The 18633-nt window shown below is 33.5% G+C and overlaps 1 protein-coding gene across 3 annotated transcripts in view; it reads left to right on the forward strand.

The window, feature by feature from the left end:
- Positions 1 to 18633, forward strand: part of LOC105836679 (plexin-A4) — a 271831-nt gene that overhangs the window by 177970 nt on the left and 75228 nt on the right. For all 3 annotated transcript variants that reach the window (XM_036282806.1, XM_036282805.1, XM_036282807.1), the window contains one exon: positions 17860 to 18042. In XM_036282806.1, the coding sequence (XP_036138699.1) occupies positions 17860 to 18042 (183 nt within the window). The remainder of the gene's footprint in view (positions 1 to 17859; positions 18043 to 18633) is intronic.

Genomic DNA, 18633 nt, shown 5'->3' on the forward strand with positions numbered 1-18633 from the left:
TCTATAATTGTACTATATTCTTTTTATATATGGATATATAGAATGTGAAATTTTGAACCACTAAAATTATCAAGTCCAACCTGTAGAAGATAAAAAAGAAAAAATAAAATTCATTCTCATCATTTAATTAAGAAAGATAAAGTAGGCAAATACTTTTGAGCGTCTACAAACACAGCGATCTGCATCTGTATGTGAACGCTTTCGCGACGCGATAGAAAACAGTGCTTTTCATTAATATACGAGATCCCAAGAGTTGCACAATTCTTCTCAACTAGATTCTTTGGCGATCAATTCGACCTTTCCCCGGGGAGAATTTCATCGGACGCGACCTGTGGGACATTCAAGAGGCGGAGGGGTTTGGAGGAGAGGCATTTTAGAATCTTTCCTACACTTTAATCTCATATTCCTGACGTGTACGCGCGGAATTGCTGTCTTTGAGCGCATCGGTGTAGTTGGTAAATTGCATTTTTTATGTTCCCAGGGCTTTTTGAAATCCTACTGACTATCCGCGACCTCGCTGGTTATCCTCGTCCATATTTTGCGGGAGATCGTTAGCAGGCATTACGCGCGAAAAAAAAAAAGGAAATGCACCACATTAATGCGGGAGAGGAGCTTGTCGTGCGACGCAAGCTCGAATCTCCCTTTACTGACTCTATTAGGCGTGATTCTTTCACGAAGAAAATGGTTCTCTGAGCCATTGCTCGTCGTAGTTGCAGCCGGGAATTGAGAGGAAACCTTTCCGTGATAGACAAATAAATGACCGAATGAACATTTAAGCGTACCTATAGTTCTCTCTCTCTCTCTCTCTCTCTCTCTCTTTCTCTCTTTCTCGCTTGCAACGTAACCTCGTTTTACTTCTCTTGCTCGACAGTTCTACCTGCACTTCTAGCGTCCTAATTTTCGTTGAAAATTTAATTGGCTCAAGAGACTGATGGAAGGATATAACGTTCGAAAATTAAATTGTTGTTATAGATCAAAGTAAATTATAGATTGGATGAATGATACTTACGTGACGTACCTATATAAGATCATTTTGGTTCATATATTTACCAGGAGGACAATATATTAGAGTTTTGACTGATTTTAATCATACTCAAAATCAATAATTTCAGTATCGTGCCGTTCTCTTAGTTTTAGATAAATCATTTGATAGACCAATATAACTTTGTTTCCATTATTTGTGCTACTAAAATTAAAAATTGGCAATTAAAAAATTTATCCAGCTTTAATTATTTAATACACTAAATAAATTTTATATACCAATTTTAAAATGAGATAAATGCATATTATTGATTTATGATTATATTTAAACAGAAATTAATACTGAAATAACGTATGAAATGTATGCTAAAAATAATTCAGCATTGTTACTTATTGATTTATTAAAATTACATTTTATTCTTTACATATTTAATTACAGATACTTTTATTCCGAAATTAACATTTAATTCTGCTAAAGATTTTCACAAATTCTTTCTAATTACTTTATTTTTAAAAATATTTTTTGTAATATTTTAATTATAATCAATACTAAGTTACATTTATTTTCCGACGGAAAACACATTTTGCATATTTTTATATTAAAGAGAGACAGATCTATTATCGGCGGGAATAACACGGGATATTCGAGAGTTACCCGTACATTGAATGAATAATTCAGACGTTTGAACGACGTTTAAGAGTTACCGTCGGTAGCGGCGAAAACCGGCACGTCTCAGGCCGTTTTTCGATCGATCTCAATAAATATTGTCCTGAAGCATTCACCTTAGATTACGCGTCCCTCGGCGGATGGTCGGTCGAGGATTCTGCGTAATTTACGTTCCAAATCTGTCATTGAGTACGACACTTTGGAAGCCTGGCTTCGGTCATCAATACGTCTGCGAAAAGGCAACGGCACAAGTGCGTAAATCATATATTGAACCGGATACGTTCACTGAGTGTAAATCGACTTTTGTAAGAGATGAATCTACTTCTGCCACACATATACACACACAAAGTTTATTTCTAATATTAATTTTAAATCTTTTCTATAAGAGAAACAATTTTTATTAGTTTTTCAGTAACTTTAGATATTTCGATATTAAATCATAAAGGCAATTAACAATTTAACGGTAGGAATTCTCTTGACCAAGTTAATGAATCTCTTAAGTTGATCCAGCACGATCGTTCATTGTTCATTGGCGAGTATCGATTCGCGTATATTAGCATGACTCTCTTGCGATGTTCATGTGACATCGAAAAGCAATTTGCGAAAGCGAGTCGGTATGTCGCAAAAAGCACCGTCGTCTCGCCTCTTCAATCTGCTAAGTAGCTCCATGACCTAAGAGACACGTACACAAGAAAGTAATAATTTATAACGACATACACATATGAAATGTTTCTATTGAAATGACGATGAAAATTATGTTTGTTATATACATAGTTGATGCGATTATAATATCAATATTAAATTATAGAAATTTTGTATTCAATTATCTATATATCTCTTATATTTAATTATATCAATTATATATAGTTATAATCAATCATTTTTTAGAACAATTTAAAAATAAGATACGATAATACGTATGAAATAAAAATCGTTTGAAGAAAAATCTTAAAAAGATTGAAAAGATGATTAAGAAGATGTGATGTATATGAAAAATACAATAAATTCACATATTATAATACTTCAATGTTATTTTAATTATAATATTAATGAATTAATAACATCTTATTTGTTGGAACAATTGTAGCTATAAATACTACTTCGAGTTGAACTTAATTGTTTCGCATAATTGCAATAGATAAATTATGTTTTTTTTTTTTTTGTTGAGTACACGTGCGCCAAGCTCTGATAACGTTGTTACTGCACAGAATTCTACTTAAACGCATATGTTTGCATAGCTTGTCGCTCATTAAAATTGCGATACGAATTTCGATGAGGCAAGTCGGGGAAGCGAAAAGAGAGCAAGGGTAGCTGGTAGAGCAACGTTGCAGAGGTTGGCAAAACTTCACGAAACTCTACTCGTTAGAGGCGAACGAAACGAAATGTTTACGCGGACGAATCATTACGCTAATTAATTACCGCTAGAAAACCGGAAAGGGACATCGACTCGTGAGTATATATCTCTGTGGTTTCGTACATATTCGTGCATATACATGCATGTTAGATTGCTACAAGTAAAATTAAAAATTAATTTTTTTTAGACCTGAAGAATTTAATGTTCAAACGATAAACATTAATGATATAAGATTGTCCTGTAAAGGAAAAGTCTTATAAAATGCGTATTTGTTATGAGAAAGATGTAGAAAGATATAATATACGATTTAAATGAAAATTTTGGAAATATAGCTAAAACTATTGAAATAAATCTAGAAGACTACTATCTATTATGCAGCATTATTCGCTCTAACGTACAAACATATGCTGTAATTTTTTGACAATAATAATATTTTATGTTAGATTTTAGGAAATATTTTTTTATGAAATATTAATCTCTTTGTATGGATTAAAAAAATATTAATCTTTTATTATTTACCAAAGTAACGATTAAAATTAGTATAAAATACGTATCATTTAAAGCAATTGAATTTTGAAGAAAGCCGACGAAATCTAAATCAAGTACGATGTACAAAACATAATAACGCTGAGTCTAAGTACATTTAAATGTAGGAGTTTCTCGCGACCGTAGATGTGAATTAAGCCAATTACACTTCTTGGTTCTGCGTTGACGAAACGTTTGTGAGATCTCTCCGAGACACCACGCCGGTCGCTTTTGTCTTTACCCTCGTCGCAACCACTAATAAATTTAGTGGCAGAAATATTCATTAACCGGTTGTATAGCGTAGAAATATCTGCAACTAACAAAATTAGCGAAGGAGACGCTTGTGTAAATTTATTGAATTACTATGTCTCTATAAATTCGCAACTCGAATTAATTCTAGATTAAAATTCTCGCTTTCTCTGGAATTTTTTATTAATTTTATCTTTTATCAAGAAAAACGTAACACACACATACACACACACATTTGACGATATCGCGTCTTTTCGCAAAATTTTTTGCAGTGTTGTATATTTCTTAGCTACGAGTTGCAAATTATCTTTGACAACCATCGTAGATGGATCGTCGCACATGGTTTATTTTTTTTGGTAAAGAAATAAGGGAAAAACGTGTGAATGAGAAGGGCAATGTCCTTTACAAAAAGGTTTTTGCAGGGAATAGGGACGTGAGATAAGGAGTGTAGCGAGAAGGGTTGAAATAAACAGAGTGGGAAATCGAGTGGGAAGAAGGAAACAGTGGTGGCGACGACGGCGGCGGCGACGACGGTGGTGGTGGTAATGGTGGCTCGTGTAAGCGTTATGCGATTTCAAACAAATGGCGAGACCGTGAGCGGAAACGTGACCAAGGATGGCGTCCACTCGGATGCCATTGGTAAGTTTACCCTGTGTGCCGCGGTAACTTACCAGTCGGGATCCCGCAATGGAACGAGGGATGGCAGCTGTCCTCGGTAGCATTCCGGCAGACCGGGTATTGCGGCATCGTCAAGGGGGGAGAGGGAGATGGTCGCCGGGGGAAATACGACAACGAAAATCCGAGGCAAGCGCGATTTTCTACGTGAATCTCGCTGCGGCACCCCGCTTTACGCTGCCTTCTCGTTTATATAGTCGTTTGCAATAGACGTACTTGCGATATCTCTCTAGTTCTAATGTCTCTCTAAATACACACGACGCGATCTACTTAGGTAGGTAGGTAAAGAGAGAGAGAGAGAGAGAGAGAGAGAGACCCGCCAAAAGTACTTCTTTTATTTTCTGCAACTTTTACGAAAGAAAAATACTGATTACATTTTACTGTTGCTAATACGAGCGTTCATAATAGGAGTTTATATTTGCGATTGTATTTTTTTACATCTGTTTCATCTGTAGAATTTAAGATTTAAAAAATTATAAATTATAATATGAAACTTACTGTTTAAAGAATTTTCTCGCGCTATTATTCTTTTCCTAAATTTATACGATGTGTTAATATGATATATTACATACGAGGATTTTGAAAATTAAATTTTTTAATTAAAAAATTTTTTCTACATTTGTGTACAATCATTTCAGTAAGGTAAAGAATAATTTTGTCTAGTATCGTATTTTCATAATTTTTTGTGTGTGTATGTGCACTTGGCCATCTCTTTTTCTACTAGATAAATTTTAAATAACATTCTTTTAACATTCTTGTTCGTTTGACATTGCAAATTCCAAGGAACGTGAATATATCACGAAAATAGTGATATCTGGCGAATATCGAGCTATTCTTTACGAGCAGCGGGAACGGAAGAGCAATTTTCCAAGTTTGAGTCACGTTATTTACAAAGAATGAGAAAGAAATACTTCGTGTGCATCGAGAGAGGTACATTGTGCACCAATCGATCTGTCTTTTCAAGGCGGACTCGAATTTAATTGCTGCGTAACCGGGCGGACAGGGTGTGGGGTCAGAATTTAGCGATGGGATAGATTGTTTCTCATTACACAGCGAGACAATGAGTTGGCAATTGCCGTTAATATAATTAAATCGTGGATATACCGATCGCAACGAGCAATTTCTGTATCGCCCATAGAGAAACGCGGCAATGATGTTATGGTCATGCGTTTGTATGTGCCGTCATCGTAAATACAGACTCTGACATCAATGGATGCAATTTCGAACGTGAAAAAAATTCCTTGATACTCTTAAATTATTTTACAACAGCATTCTGAACATGTTATACTGACTTCGAGAGCAAGTCAGATGAATTTATTTCACGCTTCCGCGATTGAATTCTTGATTTGCAGTCATACAGTCATCAATATACAATTACGCAAAAATTTTAAATAATTTAAATTTATATTATATGATATATGCCATTGAAATTATTGTTGCTATATGTTCCAATAATTAAAAATATATTTTAATAATAAAACACAATGGTAGCTAATTTATATTTTATATAGCATATTTATATTTAATAATTATTTTAACATAATTTGATTTATATATAAAATATTATGGAAAGTACATTCTTTGTTATAATGTATGAATATGTAGGAATCTTTCTTTATTTCCATGATACATTTTGTGTGTGTTTAATGCTAAAATAACTACTCATTATAATGACTTTCCAAAATTAATCAAACGGGTATGCTGCATTTTCGAAACCGCGAATATTGTGAGTGTTTCAAATACGGCAAATACGCGGTCAAATATCTGGCGCACGGGATTGAAAACACAACGAAATAGTTGTGGATGATATCGAACACGTTTCGTATCGTTTGTACTTTTCTCTTATGAGCAACTCGATACTAATACCTGGATCGCATTCTCGACCAAGCTGATTATAGCTTCGCTTGATACAAAATTGTTGATGATATTTGCTCGAATCAAATTGACCTCAATCGCGTCTAAAAATAAATTTTTAAATGTATATATGCGTGCGTGCGCTTGTTGTGTGTGTGTGTGTGTGTGTTTTCCACCATTTATTACGGCAAGCAATTATAGTTTTATATTTTAAGCCTGTTTGCGTTGCAACTTTATATGTGTTTCCTGAAAATGAAAAGAGATGTAAAATGCAACGTACATTATAATTCTATTTTACTTATTTTATTTTCTAAATATATTGCGTGAAACTTTTACTTGTAATACGATTATTATGAACAGACAGATTATATAATGTATAAGTATTTTGACGTATATAATATTAATGTATTTGAAATTATTCGGTTTTTACAAAATAATATGTTTAAATAACAATTTAATAGAAAGATTTTTAATATTACAATACAATAAAAAATTCCAAAATAATGAGAACATTGGCGCAAAATTTTATGCTATTTTTGCGATAAATTATGCAAATTTAATTGTGCCATAACATATTATATTTATTTTTAAAATAATAGAAACAAATGTTTTTCATCTTTTATGTAAAAAAGTAACATTAAAATTGTAATTTAGTTTTTAAAGGATTAATGCACGTTATTAGAGAGATACATATTTATGTTTTTTTGTTATCTATTTTCAAACAAATATATAATGAATTATATGTACATATTATATTTTGATACTGTGCAGTGTACGATATTTTTTACAACATTTTTCTCCCTCTTATAACGTCATTACGTGTCTGGAGGAGAACGGTGTTTCGCGTTGAAGCCGAGCGTGCGAACTGCGCATAAGGACACCGGTAAAATGATAGAAGGGATGGGGAGCTTTAGTCGTTAATGTGCGATGCATCGCTAAAAGCTTTGGAACGAGTGGACTATCACGTCGCTCCTGCAAAGCATCAGTTTTCATCGATGTTTAAAGCAAGAAGCAACTTGTGATATTATTCATTTTTATTGGCTTGACTAATTTGTGAGGTGCACAATAGCTCTGCAGCATCTCATACGATTTTTTATTACCAGACTGTAAGCCTCATATTCCTACTCATTTTCTGATCTTTACCACTCATAAAATTTAATGATACTATTAAGCCATAATCACTACACCATGCATTATATTTATATTTTACCAAAGAAATTGGTACTTTTAACAAAGCTCCACGCTTACAATTCATAGAAAGTATCAGACGTCAAATTTAATGAGAAATTGTTATTTAAGTATCATCATCCCAATGCGAGAAAAGTAAAAATGTTTTGAAAAGTTATTAACGATAATTATGCAATTTTTTGTATCTATTTTAGTTTTTTACATTTTCTCATTACTCTCAATCAGAGTAATAAAATACAAGTTCTTATTAACCAAATTTTCTTTTTACTACTAATTTTTCATGTGGTACACGCATACACAAAAAACATTTTTTATATAGATTCAACTCTTCAATCATTACATCATACTTTGGAAGTTGTTTTAAGTCTCACTCTGACTAGAATCTCGCTCGGCCTGTAAATTCAAGTAACCTTTTTTTCCAACACCCATTGCGAAGAACTGCTTTAGCTTCTCGCATCGGGGAGAGTCGTGCTTCTTATTCGATTCACTTTACGAGGTATCGCGTGCGGAATTTCACGTCGAAGTAACACCCGTGGAACGACCTGGCTAGGGCTATATAAGGCGTATATATCCTCCTAACTGTCTCATATTAGAGGCGAAGTGCTGCGCACCGGTAACCGAAACAAAATCGCCCGTTTCGCTGCGAAACAGCGCGCGCGCGCCCGAACTCTCGTTTGAACGTGCGCACGACTTTTTTATCCTTTTTCTTTTTCATTTTTTTCTTTCGTGCGGGAAAGCAGTAAAAGCACCCACTTCCGACTCGTTACACGCTATTACGGCCGCGCGCAATAAATCGTTATAAAACCACGCCTCCTTTCTTTCAGAAGTTTATAACCCGAGGGTCTCGTCCGCCCACGTTTTGCCGATGATGCGCTAGAAACCAGCTCGTATCTGTTTCGAACAGTATTGCTCTTATAAACGTTCAGCTAGTAATATACGTGTTGGAGAGAAACATGAAAACTATAATCTTATTTGTGATATATAAGTAAGGAAGGAGCGGATTAAAATTAATCATCCGAATAATTTAATTCCATTTTTGAAATTTGTTGCTTAAAAGTGACAAATAACAACTATGTCATATAAGGATTTGTCAAAAACTGTTGTATATAAACATGTAAAAGCAAGATGAATTGTATTCTTTATAAATTATTCAGGTTATCACAGGAAATATGTGGAATAATCAATCGAAAATAATTGACTGCTAGTCACTTTCAGTTAAAAGTTTTTTGATAATTGTTTGGATTATAAAAATAATTTTTAATAAGAAAAAAGTTAACTTTAACCTCGGTTTATTGCCGAGCTCACTCACATAGAATTCAGTTTCTTAGACGCTCTTTTTGAGTTGTTACGAAAACATTATTTACTACAAAATATGCAAGGTTATTATAAAAAACTACGGTAACACATGAAATAAAAACACTTTCTAATTTATTTCTATTATCTAGTTTATCTTCTAGTTTATTTTGTTTTTAAACTTTTACATGTGTTTAGCTTTTTATTAAAAAAATATTATCTAAAAACAAAGTTTGTTTACTCGACGACTTTCCTCTATAATAATAACATAATAATAAATATATATTATTAAAAATTACAAAATGTATAATGATAATAAATATATTTATGTTTCTTTTATTAAATTAAATTTTGAAAGTAAACGCTTACTAAATAAACTAAAATGCTTATATTATTTTTCAGCTTTTACATAAAAGCCATCCATATCGAATAGGTTAGTTTACATCCATAATAATAACATGCTAAAAGAGAACTTTTCCAATATCCTTTTATATAAAAACAGTCACAAAGGCAAAATGGAAAAGCATAATATGGAAAAGTTGTAAATTTGCTTCGTGAAATCTATAGATTGAATCTTGCTTATTGAATATTGCTATCTTTAGCAATAAATGTAAAACATATCGATAGAATGTAAAACATATCGATATATATATAATCTCGATAGATGTCTCGTAATACTGCTTCTTAAAGGTAAATCTATCGAAAATAATTAATGTTGCGCAAAATCAAGTCTTCATCGCGACAGGAAAAATTTCTCGATGGGAGCCATGTTAATATCGTTCATGATTGTTTTTTTATACCAAGTAAAAGACGTAATAATGTGGGATGACAAGCATCGAGATGCAACTCGATCGCCGACGGGAAAATAAATCAGTTCCGATCTGTTCCTGTTCTGTTCTGTCAAGCAGGATAACATCAAAGCGAATCAATTTCCCGTATTGACAAAAACGTGGTTATTGAAATAAAATAACGGGAAGAAAATGAAGCAGACTGTTGAGGTAAAATTATATTTGCGAGAACAGGTTCGTCACGTTTTATTTATGTTGTTGATAACTTGTTATTTTGAGAGTGTCAATGACACTCAGCAAATCAATCAGAAAAAGAGTATTTCTGTAAAAAAAAGTTCCATTTTTGTATTTTCAAACCTTCTGATTTTATTTCTTCCAATATTTGGAGAGCTCATAGTGATTTTTTTTAAGAATTAAATTAGAATTATTGTACCTACACGGAGAGAATTTTTTAAAAATTACCCTGAAAATCGTGGTAATTGTGAGACAACGTAAACCTTGAAGAATTTTACCATACTTTTAGCAAAATTTACTAAAATTTATTAAAATTTAGTAAAATTTGGCAAAGTTTTACTAAATATTGTTAGAATTATAGTAAAATTTACCAAATATTACCAAATCTTATTAAAATTTTAGTAAATTTTGTCAAAAGTATAGTAAAATTCTTCAAGGTTTACGTTGTCCCACAATTACCACGATTTTCAGGGTAATTTTTAAGAGAAAATTCTCTCCGTGTAGAGTCTTGTTAAAATAGTCTGATTTTATGTTGAAAATTAAGTTGAAGTTACTTGTTTAAAATGACTGTGATAAAGTCTACTAAAGTAAATTGAAAAGAAAGTAATATTTTTAATAGTATTATAAAATAAATTTGTTATAAAAAAGACTTTACAGTATTTGCAGTATTTTAAAGTACAATCAGTTCATAATATTTTAATTACTGCGTAATATACTTTATTTGCGTAAACATGTAAAAACAACTGACAAAAAGCACAGACATAATAATAAGTTTATATTCTATTCATTGCGCACCTGCAAAAACTCCCAAAAGAGGGAACACACATTTGTTATATTTTACTTTTATCGGATAAATGCTAATAAAATTTGATGACAACTAAATTTTATAAACAAATATTATTAATACCGTTATGAAGGATTTTCGCAATATTGCATCTGTATTAAAAAGAAATTTAATTAAATTCGTTTTACTGTAAAAGAAATTTCGCGCGTTTTGTGACTGTGTTGAGAGGGACATACAGCACAGTGTAATACAAAATCTAATATAAAAACAATCGCGCTGAAACGATTTCGCCGGACTTTCGCCGCGGATCGAGAAGCACTCGCGATAAGTGGTCCAATAACTCGATACGCGCTCGCCATTTTGTCGGCGGCCACCGCTGTCTTCGACTGTTCTTCTAAATCACTCGCTTAGTATCGCTCTGAAAAAGAGATCTCACCGCAGAAAACGTTGCAGAATGTTCAGTTGGGGTACGTTGCGATGCAAAAATGCGCGGCAGCCGCGCATTGTTACCGTTGCGGCACGCAACGTCGTTAAGATCGTTTCACCGATACTGTTACGATGGCGAATTTTACGATAATTTAACGTGGCGCGTATTTTCCCGCGGATTATACGGCGCTTATTGTCCGGTTACCATTTGTTATTCCCTTCGGAAACTTATCGTATCGCGTCGCGCGATACACATGTTATTACGGATTATGCGAAACATGCGGGGAGTAGGGTTAATTGGGAAAATTTGCACTGGCGCTTCGTATGATGCATTCCTTTGTAGCGTTGATGGCACATGAATAATTGTGAGTTATGAGTGAATATGAGTCTCTCCATAAATGATGTAACGTTCACGAGAGGGTTGCGTCATTTACGGAGAGACTCATAACTTTTCTTTCAATCGTAGTTTAACTATTCATTTGAGCACGCGCATATTGTGATGCTAAATTTTTATTATTAATTTTTATACGTGTGAGATAATTTTTGACATTATCTTCTTAAAAGCGGCACTGTATAACGCTGTGTTTATTTAAATATTAACGTGCAGCATGACTAGTTTTATATTCCTGGACAAATGGAAAAGAGTTTCATATTTCGTAACTAAATTTTTAAAATGTACTAAATTTAGAGAGAAGAAGAGTTTGCTTTTGCATATACATTCAAATATTGTTAATGAAAATCATAAAAGCATTCTCTTCTTTCATAATCATGTTTATAATAACGTAATATACATTACATTGACATGAATTTTGTTGAGTCGTATCTTACCGTAAAAAATTCCTCATACCAAGTTAAAATTGCAATTTACCTTGCATTAAATCAGCATATTCAAATAAAATGAATATAGTAACCACGAGATGGAAATATTTGCCTCACATATCGAAGGCGTCGATTTATGTTACCAAAAGACCTACGTGTCACGTACTCCCTGAGAAATATCGTCAGGTGACAGCGAGGTGCAGTGCCGTGCACGAAAGTCGAAATTATTGGCGGAAAACCAAGATGGAAGAGAGGCGAAGGATCGAAAGAAAACCAAGGTGGAATAGACGACGAGGACGACGTCGACGGAAGGATCGAAGAAGAGAAAATGCGGCGATCGTGCCATGCTCTCGACGTTCTCGAAATCGCACCGTCCGTCGTCACTCGCAGATCGACACGACGCGACGGGTAAATCGACGAGGAGCGTTTTTTTTTTTTTTTTTGCGGAAAATGAGATTTCGGCGGGAACTCGGCGACGACGCGAAAAATTGCTGCGGCGGTAGAGAGAACGGATTGTCCTCCTTAATCGGATTGCCGAACGGCGAAATATGGCGTGCGAGTGCGCGCGTTTGCGATTTCATTGCCTGCCCGTCGACATTTTCATATTTTTGAAAATTGCGGGGCTCTCATTCGATTTTACCGTCGGACGAGATTAGCGCCCAGTCGACGCTTTTATCGCATGACGGCAAGATTTGCCAAAAATCGTTCGAAATACCGATTTGACTTGCGTTTACTTGCACGTTGTCGAACGCTGCAAACTTTCCGATATTAATTAACGCTAATATTTTAATTCATAGTATATATTTAATAGTTTAAATTGCTGTTTATTTTTTAAAAATTGAAATTTTTTGAAAGTTCTTTGTGTTTATAATTGTTTCGTTTTAATTTATGTGAAATATGCTTAAGTCATTTAACGTAAGACATCGAAAGTTTAACTTAAAATGTTAAAAAATTGAAGAAGATTTAATTAATAAATAGTTGAATTAGTAACAATTAAGTTATTTTCGAGATTCGATATGTTTGTAAAAAAACTATATATACGCGCGTCTTTTTATCAGATTACAACGGACACAAAAGTTTCAAAGTTTTTCGTTGAAAAACATTTTATCAGAATGACAGAACAACGTGTGCGTGCAAAATATGTTTACGTTTTCGAGAATGATTGCGCGTTTGTAACAGCCGTGCGCTTTTTTTATTGCTCAACGGTATCAGTCAACAGGAAATACGTTTCAAACGCGGAAAAAAAAACAACGTGGAAACGAAACGCGAAATTCACATTCCAAAGTTATCCCCACATACATATTGACTTTGCTTAGCGAATATAGATATACTAGTATATCTTGAATCAAAGCGGTACCAAGAGATCGATAATTAGTTCTATTGACGTTAGTCATCCTGGTGTACCTACGTATACGATGTACACATTCCGTACACATGTATATTCATCTCAGTAAACCTGTCGCAAGGCGACCGTCGAGCAGCGCGTCCTTTGATCCTGATATTAGTTACGCCCCGATTTGGCCGTCATTAAAATCACTCGATCGCGTTGCTGCAGCTGTGCATCGCCCGTCGATTATTTCATTTTCGGCCAATCGAGGAACGATCGGCTCACTTAAGCTGTTTATTCTCTTTCATCTCAAATTAAATCACGGAGGAGAAATCTCGAGCGCGCCCCCTCTTTATCCCATCGTGTCGGGAATAATTCATCGCACTCGAGGTTTTTCGCTAGATAACATATGAATATCAAGTGTGTCAAAGCATTGACATAGCGGCTTTGTGTCTGAGATATTAAAAGCCGACGTAAAATTTTGCATACTATGAATTTTTTAAGTCTCGTCCTTTGCATGGAAAATATAAAGAGTAAACCCAGCAAACTCGAAGTCTGCGCACGAATATTTAAGGTTGAATATTAACGTCGCGCATTAACATCTTTTTACCGTCGGAATTAAAATTAGTGAGAAACGGTGCATAGTTGCGCCCCTCGCTAAATATGCAAATTGCTGCACGCGCGCATAAAGAGCTCCGCTCGAACTACTATTAACGAATATTTGTTCATATTATCGCATACACACTCGTATATCAAATTATACACTAAGAAAACTATTTATTAGAATAAAAAATGTTGCTTGATTTTAGTAAATAATTTATTTGTATACTTCTAATAAAATATTTATTTAAAACAAATCAATATATTTTGTTGATTAAATGAAATATTTTTTACATTAAAAAATATTTTTTTAGAACCGGTCGTTCTTATTTTTTTTTCATAAACTTACATATCAGGTAAATATCTCTCTATCTTTATTATTTAAAACAAAAAATGAAGGTAGACACATGTTTACCTGATAGGTAAGTTTACCAAAAAGTTAGAATAATCGGCTCTTTACAAAAGGAATTTAATGATTACGAAACAAAATTAAATGATAAATATAAAGGAATATTTAATTTTTTTGTTGGAAAATTTTTTTTATAAAACACAGTAAACTTGTTTCTAATCAATGTTTAAAATAATGTTAAAAATACTGAAGTAAGGATATTTAGATCTAACAATTCTAAAATTGTTAAACATAGGTATTTATGTTAATATAACATTTAACATATTGTACTCTCAAAACATATAAAATGATGTAATAATCGTGGTGCAATGAGTTGCAAGTTTGCCCTCTGTGTCAGAGATTCGGGTTCAAATCTAACCGACCAGAAATATCTGATTTTTATTCGATTACTACCTCTTGGAATGGCAAATCACCGAGAGTATCTTACTATCCCTCTAATTGGGTCATTTGAAACTGTCATTAAACTATTCTGGTTCTGTATAATTGTATAATAAAAACACACTACAGAAATATGTTGAGGAGTCCCACGTTTCTGACAAGAGTTCTGACAAGAGGACTAAAAAAGGACTGTTAAAACATTTTATTTACATTTATTTTGGAATCTTAGTTGGAATTTTAGCGTTTATTTTTTAAATGTCATTATCATTTCCAAAAAACGTAGTTGAGAAAGCTCATAATTAATATACTACACTTTTTTATTTTATTGTATGTAGCTTCCTTTAATTACGAGAAATAAACTTTGTCGCACGTCGAATATCTGCTCGTTCGATTTTATACATATATTTTTAAATATTTAATTGATTGAATAATAACTCTTCATTTAAAATAAAATTATAATTATAATTTTTTTATATATATCGTAAATGAATTATTAATATTTACAAATAATTTTTATTTAGATCATGCTTATTTTTGAAAAACACAAACTTTTATCCAATTACAATATTTTAAAAAATTACTCTTTAATCTCTTTAACAGATTATTACTATAAATTATTAATACATTTAATGTCTTAATAATTTATTATTATTATCATTTTTGACTTATGAAAATATAGAAGAACAAATTTATTTTAACTTGTATTGTGCGATTTGCATCTTGTTCACGAACATTTGCGTGTTTAAATTGAATTCGTTGCACGCGGATGCAGCTTTAGGCGCGGTTTCGCGTAAGGACGTACCGTCGTCGCTGATTTTCCGTAATTATTGCCGTCGCCGCGAGGACGGCCGCAGCGAGAATGCGCCGCGACACCCTTTCCGCACCGTCGTATTAGCACCGAGAATGCAAATAATTGTTCGCCACGATATGTACGTATGCGTGCTTGCGTGCGCGTGTGTGTACGGGGTGGCGAAACCGACCCTAGAATGCAAATAGAGCCGACTTCGCACGGGATTCCCGCCGCGAACGAGCTGGCTGGTTTGTTCGCTGATGTGGATACATACGCCTTTGTATATGTTCACACACAACACACCCGGGTGGCGGATTATCCTATCTGTCGTCTCACAGTCATTGCGAAAGGCAAATGTCTTCGAAACACATAATAAAAAAGGAACGCACGATCGAACATTTTTAAGCAACGCAAGTGTCGTCCAGCCAAATACGCTGCAATTAATGGCTGAGGGTCTTGCTTTACAAATCTTAAAAAATTAATGAAAGGAACAAGAAGTCTTTAGAAGAAAGACATTTTTGTCTTGCTATCTCTCTATTAGGTTTCTCTTAAATTTCTCTTAAAAGCTGATTAGTAATATGCACAGTTACGATATATTACGCAATAACACTGTACACAAAGGGATAAGGAATTCTCTGTCAGATTATCTGGCATAAGTGATTGTTTACTTCAATGGGGGTCTTTAACGCGTTAATCGCCATGCCTGACCGGATAATGTATTGTGTAATGCGGCTTTTGTACGTCGCACGGAACACGAGAGAGGATTTGTTTGAGCTCTGCATGTCTCGCGCTTCTCGTGTTTCAAGTTTTGCGGAGGAGGAAAAGAAACGTTTGGTAAAGGGCAATAAAATATCGCATCTCTGTGTCGTAGGACGCGATTAATCGCCAGTCCGGCAAGAATTAATCGTCGGCGCTGCGATAATTTATCGCGGCCCGTCTCGCCACGATATTTTAGCCACGGATGTTTTTCCTGGTTTCGCGCTTCGCTAACCATACCGCTTTTCCACCGGAAAAAGGAAGCGCGTTCCGACTCGGCGAAATCACTCCCTCGATTCTGTGTCCACCGAGATTCGTACTACACAGATCACTTTCCTGTACAGGTAATTCGTCTCAATAGGAAAATTTTGTACTTTTGATCTCAGACAAAATAACAAAATAGTTTCTTTAGTTAATACAAATACTGATAGTGAGATGTTTTATTTATTGTACAAAATTGAGTTTTTTAATTTAATATTTTTTTCAGAATTTCAAAATGTTTTTAAAATAAAATATATTATAATAAATTATAATTGATCTACTATTTCTGTAAAGATTATTTCCCTTAGAACTATAAAATTTTAATAAATAATGTTTTACAATATTGTTTATATGATATACCTATCTTATTGGTTGAACATAAAGTGTTTCTCATACAATTAGCTTTCTCTTTTTATTATGCTTTTAAAGAGGCTAAGTGCATATATTTTTGTGCGATGCATTAACTTTATAAATATTTACTTGACGATATGTTGTTTTGATATTATAAATTTATGTCAGCGCATATGAAATATAATAAATAAACATTCCATTTCAATAATGTTAAAAGATAACAATTCCACGTCTAACAGGAGAGTATGCTGCACAAAACAAACAACATACTTCGCAGAAAATTTTGATTTGAATAATACTTTGTACACATATATGTAGAACAGAAAGATGAGTGATTTTGCAATTTTCTGCTAGTGCGAAAAAATGAATGTATGTTGTCGTATTTCGCACTCTAACGCATGAGGCATATATAAGAAGAATCTGCAAGTAAAATTAACTCTGCGGCCTATTTCCCCAGGCGGCGAATTAGTCGTTATAAAGCTTTTAACTCTTAACCCTAGGACACTTTTATTTTCCTTGCAACTTATTTTATGTTCCTCTGAGAGAGGAATGTTAAATATTACATCTTAAAAGATAATTAATTAGATGAACGTGATTAAAAAATACTTTCAACTATGATATATTAAATAAGTTATATGTACTATATGTATATAAATATTGATTTGATATTTTACAAAAATAAATTCAATAATTAATTTTTTTCTTGGCTATAGTCATTTTAATGTCATACTTTTTTTACAAAAATATTTATCACATTTATTGAATCGACAGTATTGAAATTACATTTAGTTGTTATTTATTATATTCACCGTCGCAATTAATTGAACTTTATTGTACATGATACAAAGAGATATTAATTTTAAAATAAAATGTAAATAATTATTTACATATCAACCTTTGTTATTTACAAATTACATTTGCACTTATGATTTTAAAAACGTTTAAAATTGATTTATTTGATTCAAAGATACCAATACATAAAAACTGCTCAGATATGTCCTATCCACTGTGATAACGTGAAATTCTGAAATTGTAACAACTGATAGTTAAGTTTATTTATGTAGTTGATCAATATTTTACCTAATTGACTGTCATCAAATATTATTTCCTCCGTGCACCAATTCATTGGGTACTTTATTTATGTTTATAGAAACTGCAAACAATCGGCGAAGACTTCTGCGGCCTCGACGTGAACACACCTTTAGGCGGCGAAGAGCCGATGGGTGCGACTGCAGTTTTGACTTTCGAAACTCACTTGACGGCAGTTGCGGCCACTTCAACCGGTGATTACACCGTGGTCTTCGTCGGCACCAACAAGGGACACCTTAAGAAGGTCAGTGCTCAAAGATAGTTAACTTGATAATTTAACTCCATCAAATCACAATTCTCTTCCATGAACAAAGAGGGAGAAAATCTTTATAAATTTCTGTAGGTAAAATGAGTAAAATTTATTTAAGTGAACTCCTTGGAGTAAAATCATTAAGTAGGATTATTCGTGGAATCTACAGGACTTGATCGAATTATCATAACAGAATACTAGTGGTTAGATTATTACTCAGCAAATTATCTAAAACCAATAGATTTAATGAAAATACGATATCGGGAATAGCGTACTATATTAGAATAGCCGCATTATATGGCATGACAACGAAGAGTAGTGTTCGACTTAACGCGCAAATTGCTGGAAATTATCTAATAAAAGTTCAATCTCTACCGGCTTATAATTATGTGATAATAGAGAATTTCTACATAAAATAACTGAGGCGATCGGCATTATAAAGTCATCGATTAGCGAAACATAGCTCGACGGTTAACGCTACTTGCTTCCCCCAATCTCTTCCACGCTAGTAGAGGTATGGAGTTCAGCCACCCTGAACTTAACGGGGCGAAGCAGGATCAAATGGCAAAGTTCAGTAGTTGCATA

This window comes from Monomorium pharaonis, chromosome 2 (assembly GCF_013373865.1).
Source record: "Monomorium pharaonis isolate MP-MQ-018 chromosome 2, ASM1337386v2, whole genome shotgun sequence".
Classification (NCBI taxonomy): Eukaryota; Metazoa; Arthropoda; class Insecta; order Hymenoptera; family Formicidae; genus Monomorium; species Monomorium pharaonis.